This window comes from Hydra vulgaris, chromosome 01 (genome assembly GCF_038396675.1).
Source record: "Hydra vulgaris chromosome 01, alternate assembly HydraT2T_AEP".
In the NCBI taxonomy this organism is placed as follows: Eukaryota; Metazoa; Cnidaria; class Hydrozoa; order Anthoathecata; family Hydridae; genus Hydra; species Hydra vulgaris.
This window is the reverse complement of record NC_088920.1, coordinates 34,055,564-34,061,563: the sequence shown is the minus strand read 5'-3', so window position 1 is coordinate 34,061,563 and position 6,000 is coordinate 34,055,564. Positions and strand designations below refer to the sequence as shown.

At 29.2% G+C, this 6,000-nt stretch overlaps 1 protein-coding gene across 2 annotated transcripts in view; it reads right to left on the bottom strand.

The window, feature by feature from the left end:
* Positions 1-1,098: 1,098 nt before the first annotated feature.
* The window catches only part of LOC136075301 (uncharacterized), a 68,281-nt gene continuing 63,379 nt past the window's right edge, over positions 1,099-6,000 (bottom strand). For both annotated transcript variants that reach the window (XR_010635820.1, XM_065787963.1), the window contains 2 exons: positions 1,637-1,869; positions 1,099-1,468 (listed from right to left, as the gene is read on the bottom strand). Coding sequence is in view for 1 of the 2 variants with exons in the window: in XM_065787963.1 (XP_065644035.1) it covers positions 1,238-1,468; positions 1,637-1,869 (464 nt within the window). In the remaining variant the exon portion in view is untranslated. The remainder of the gene's footprint in view (positions 1,469-1,636; positions 1,870-6,000) is intronic.

Below are 6,000 nucleotides of genomic sequence, written 5' to 3'. Positions count from 1 at the left end.
CTACTCAGAATTTAAAAGTGCTTAAAGTTTGTCTCTGCTATACAACCAGATAGCAAAGTTGTATTGCATTAAATCATTATGTAATGTAAATTACATAATGGTTTCATGCCATACATCTTAATAATTTAGCAAGGTATGGCATTAAATTATTATGCAATGTAAATTAACCATCAAAACGACAGGAATCGGATAATTGTGCACTTGCTCGAAGGTAATAAGTTTTGTGAATAAAACCTAATTCCATGGCAGAGGAGCAGCGCAATTCAAAATTTTGAAACTCGTCGGTACTTTAGATGTTTAGCAAGTAACTTACACAGAGCACCTATCTTGTTGGTAATTTTCATCACAGACATTCAGATCTTACTAGAATCTTTTCTTGACAAACTAACGGATTCTAAATGTATTGAGAGCTTGTTTTTATACTCTCGCTAAACGGCGTCTAATACGGCAGTGGTTGATAACTTAAAATATCACCCAAATAGTTAAGCATTCGACAGACATTTAAACTTGTTAGATTCGACTGACATTTAAACTTGTTAGAACCGAGATTTCGTTCAATGCGAGTTGCTAATTCTGGATTTACGTAACTTCAAAGTTTTTTTATTTTGATTAGACCTTTAAAAAAAAGAATAAAAGTTTTTGAATGAAATTTTTTACAATAAACAAAATATACGGCATTTTTAACGTACCTTTTACATGAGGCATTTTTAACGTATTTTTACCTAGCTTTAATTTTAAGTACGTACTTGCTTTAACAAAAGATCAGTAAATAGCTTTATTATTAGGGCTGATTAAACTTTGTTATTATTTTTTAGGGGGTCAGCATGTAATTGAGTAGTTTTTTGTTTATAATTAAAATTTAGCGTTGCGTAGTTTATGAACGATCTCTAAAGAGATATATCTTAAAAGAGCGAAGGTTAGAACGCCTGCTTCAGAATTGAGAACTTTGAGGTCATAGGTCATAGTCCAGGTCATACTTGCGTCATCAGTAAGAAAGGAGGCTTGAACTTTCTTGTTAAATGCTTTTCCAAGGTGCTACGCGACAAGACCGTTGGGACTTCTTGAAGCACTTTTATAGCCAGTTAAAAAATAAATAAATTCTTTAAAAATGTTCATTTATATGTATTGATTGATCAGCATTCAGAAATAATTTCACTTTTTACAACACATGCAGTTTGAAAAATAATTACTTATATATCCCTTACAATTAACATTCCATTTTTACAATAAAACATATTTAAGTGTTTGATTTAATCTTTATTTGTCGAACAGGTTGTAAAGTCTTCCACAGTACGCTACTACGATCAGTATCGGTTTCAAACACGTACTGTAAACCTGTAAAACTTCTCGTTATTTCAGTACTATTTCCTAAACTAAACTGTGTCGTTTTAACTTGAAACCCGTGTGGAACCAAAAAGCTCGAAAAACCATTACTCCAAGTACAATTATGAATATTTTTCACCTCATACTAAATATTATACAAAAAAACAAACAAGCAATTAGGCAATCAATAGCAAATAAAATAACTAAAAATTATCCCCAAAAAAAAAACAGACAGTAATATACAAACAGTAGCAAATGAAAAATTGATAATTTTTCAATAAATTTATCAGAGAACAGACAAAATTGTATTTACAGTTTTCTCTTTATCTTTTCCTAATTCAATTTCTTTTACATTGTCATCAATATAGTCGCACATTCCTTTAAAAAACGGCTTTTCACAAACTTTAACTAAAAGTCTTTGATTTCCATTTTTGAATGTGATATTTCTTACAAACCTTTCATCTCCAAAACATATATTTTCACGAATAACTGGTCCTGCTAAGTTCATGGTGTATGTTTCATCATCATTTTCATTTTTTTTTCCAACTAAAATAATAAACCAAAAAAATCTTATTACGTGAATAAACAATATAGGAGTTTCTTATGTTAAAAGCCTTTTTTTTCTTGAAGCAAAACTTTAAACTTTTTGTTTAGCTTTGTTGTTAAACATTAAAGTGACCAAATAACGTAAAATAAACATAAGACGTTTAGAAGATTTTTTTATATATCTATACGATGAAATGGGTTTATCTTAGTCTCGATATGATATTGAAACATAAAACCAGTTTGTACCTTACTTAAAAAAATTACTTTCAACAAGATACATCACTAAAAATCTTTTCAATAGAATATTCTCAAGACACGGTTAGCACAGATCCTAATAATGCCAACCTAGCTGACCAAAAAAATATGGGGTGATAGCGTACACATCAAGGTACCCTGTGATGCAAATTTTGAAGTCTTTTAATTTTATCCGCGGTAAATAATATAATTTGAATGTTCAAATCAATTGAAATTTTGACTTTATAGTACAACAATAAAAACATCTGTAAAACGAGAACCACTTTATATAACTTGATAAAAATTATTGCAAAATTAGCATATGGCCGCATTAAACTCCAGATTAACTAAATTTATGGCAGCTTTAGTTTACACTTCGTTAGTTTTTTGCTACTTATACCTCAAAATGTTATCGATTACTGTGATTATATGTGAGTGTTCTACTATGTAATGCCAACAATTTTTGTTTAAATTGTTTTATTGCTAAACTACCATTTTCATTTTACCAAAATATTTATGTTTTTTTTATATATATATTTAAAGCAAGGTTTTTTTATTTTTATAGCGTGGTTTTATATTTAAAGCGTGGTTTTTATATTTAAAGCGTTTTTTTTTTATATTTAAAGCGTGGTTTGACTTTGGCTTATGAATTGCGTGAAATTATGAACATTTTCAAGATATAAACGACTGTCAAAATGCATGAAAATGGTAAAAAATGGTTAAAAAGCTTTTTATAAAGATACAAAACCTACATAAAAAAATATAAAAATTTAGATAACTAAAACAATAAATAAAAAGTTTGGAGTGAGGAAAATCTTATGAAAAGGAGAATAGTTATATGAAGAGCAGTAAACATCTTTTGTAGAAATTTTATTTGATTTTATTTTATTTGATGAATGTTTCATCAAATAAAATCTAAATTGTCACAAAGTATGACAAGTGTCATTAATTTAAATAATTATTTCTTTTAAAGGAAAGAATTATGTAAGTACTATTTCCTTTTTAAATAAGTAATTATTTCCTTGATTTTAATAGTTTATAATAAATAATATTTGTAGATATGTTAATAGATTGTTATCGAATACAAATTCAGGTTAAATTTTATAAAAGGGATAGTTTGATTTAGTAAAGTTGGATTTAGTAAATTGCTACAATGCCAAATCAAGCAAAGGTTCATGACAAAAATCAAAAATTTGTGTTCTTACTCTGTCTGAAAAAATGTTTAAGACAACTTACTGCTTTCCAAGCAGATCGAATATACCAACTGTATAATGCAAAGATCAATATACCACAAGGACTCTGCAAATTGTGATGATTTATCGCAGGAAACAAGAGGGAAAAAAACCACCACGGAGAAAGAACCAAATGCACATTGCAGCACATGCCTCTGCCTTTTAGGAAAAGGTTGCCCCACCAATTCTCTCAAATAAAGTTCAATAATTTTCACATATATATTCAAAAAAAATCTTTATAAAAAGAGACAAGTATATTTTTAACAAGTTTCTAATCACTTTAAAAACAAATAATTTGAAAGTTTTAAACAAATTTTCTGAACAAAGTTTAATATAAAGATAAAATATGCAGTTTCAGGTCAAAGTAGTACCCAGTGACTATCACACTCCAAAATTAACCACTCTAGTTTTTGTAAATGTACAATTAAATATGGGGCTATCAAACAACGAATTAAAGAAACTGGTCAGAACTGTAAACCAAACATTAAGCAACAATTTGGTAGAGCCCAATTTTTATAAGAATTTCTTATTAGCAGGTCAATACTTAAGTGATTTCTTCACCTGCAGTGACTTAAAAATTAAAGATGGAAAAGGAGATTTTGGTACAGTTCCATTTTTTTGCTCACTGCAATGATTTATCAAGTCTTGTGAATCATGTTATTCAATCTCACAAAATTTTAGGTGGATATTTTGTTAAGCTCAGAATTGATGGTAAAGGTTTTCTCAAGTTTTGTCTAAGCATTGTTAATACTGTGTTAAGGATTGAATGCTGGACTGGAGTGGCAATGACACTGGAGTTAAGAGACTAATTCTTGTTGCGGTATCAGAAGATTTGTCAGAAACTCACTCCAATGTTAAACAAATCTGGTCACTGATTAATGCAAATGGAGTTTAACTAATTTTGGCTTGGGATACAAAAGTTGCAAATATAATTTGTGGTCTTTAAACCCATTTAAATATGCATTCTTGTACATGATGTGACGTCAAATCTAAGTTTCTTTCCAAATCTGGAACTTGCAAACACTGGGTTCAATCAAATCTAGCCTAGAGTCTTTTCAGTAATATGACAGGGTTGTTGCTCATACAAAGTATTTTGGCTTTATCATTTGAAAGCCAATCATTAATGGGCCTGATAATGTTCTGAACTAAGAAATAATCCCACCAATGGAATTGCATCTCCTTATAGGAATTGTCAATCATCTTTTCAAGAAACTTAAAACTGCTTGGATAGAAGCTGTTAAGTGCTCAGCTGCCTTCCACATTCAACTAAGCCCATATCATGAGGGTTAGTTCGAGGGAAATGAATGCAGGATGTAATTAAAAATGTGGATGTGTTTGTACCAGCAACTTGCTGGTACAAACACGGTTCTCAACATTCTTCACATAATTGAATCATTGAAAAGTTTCAACTTAGTTGTATAAGCTTGCTTTGGATTTATTCTTTAGCCGGATTTTGCTAAAATAATTGAAAATTTTAAAAGGTGTTACTTCATGATAACTGGTGCAAGCATAACATCTAAAATTCACACCGTCTTCTACCACATCAAAGATTTCAAAATATTGAAGAGTATTTCACTAAAAGAGTATATTAAGCTATTTTGAATAAATGTCTTAAAATTTAGGCAGTGCTATTTATAATGTCAAAAATAGGGTTTATATAGTTATTTTTCACTTCATTTTGAAAGTCAATGTATTTAAGAATGAATCAAGGGCCAATAAAAATTATTTTAACAGAAACGTTTTTTTTTTTTACTAACTGATAGTCCTTTTACCAGGTTTTGCACTTTTTTTGCATTTTGGTAATAATTTATACTTTAGGAAATGTTGAGATATTTACACTATGCATAAGCCAATTCAAACCACACTTCAAATAGAAAATTAATATTTATATCAATATCAATATGTTTATATAATAAAAATGTTACATGTAGCAATAAAAAAATTGTAATAAAAATTGTTGATACTACATAGTAGAACACTCATGTAGCCATTACTTTGAAAGTAGTGACCGAGTATCACATTAATGGATAATGTTTTGAGGTCTAAGTAGCAAAAAACTAAAACTGCCATGAATCAATAACTAGTTAACCATCCAACTGAAGTTTTATCCAGAGTTTAGTGTGGCCATATGCTGCATTTGCACCAAATTTTATCAAACTATATGTATGCTATCAATCCATATAAATAGCGTTCTTGGGTCAACTAGGTTGACATTATTAGGACTCGTGCTAAGTGTGAAGCCATGAGAAACTAATTGCTATAAAAATTTCTATAAAAATTTCTGATGACTATGCTCAAGAAGGCATTAATAAAATAAATGAAGTCATTAAAGCTGTTTTTGACAGTTTTATTAAAGACTGTCAAAATTTAATTAGCCTAGCTATGTTTCTTACTTGTTACTTAATTTGTATCATATTTCTTACTCACAAAAAGAAACCCCCCTCCCTCCCTGCTGCGGATTTTATTTCTTTTGTATCGCAACATGGCATTAAGTGCATTTTTATGATGGGGTAAACTAAAATCCTGTGTCCACCAGGATTGGAGTCAAATAAATATTTTTATTTGTTAAAAATGAGCTAAATTGGCGTATTTGTATTCATATTGTATTTAATAAAAAATTTCTTAAATATTTGTATATGTATTTGATTGAAATTTATTTGCAGCT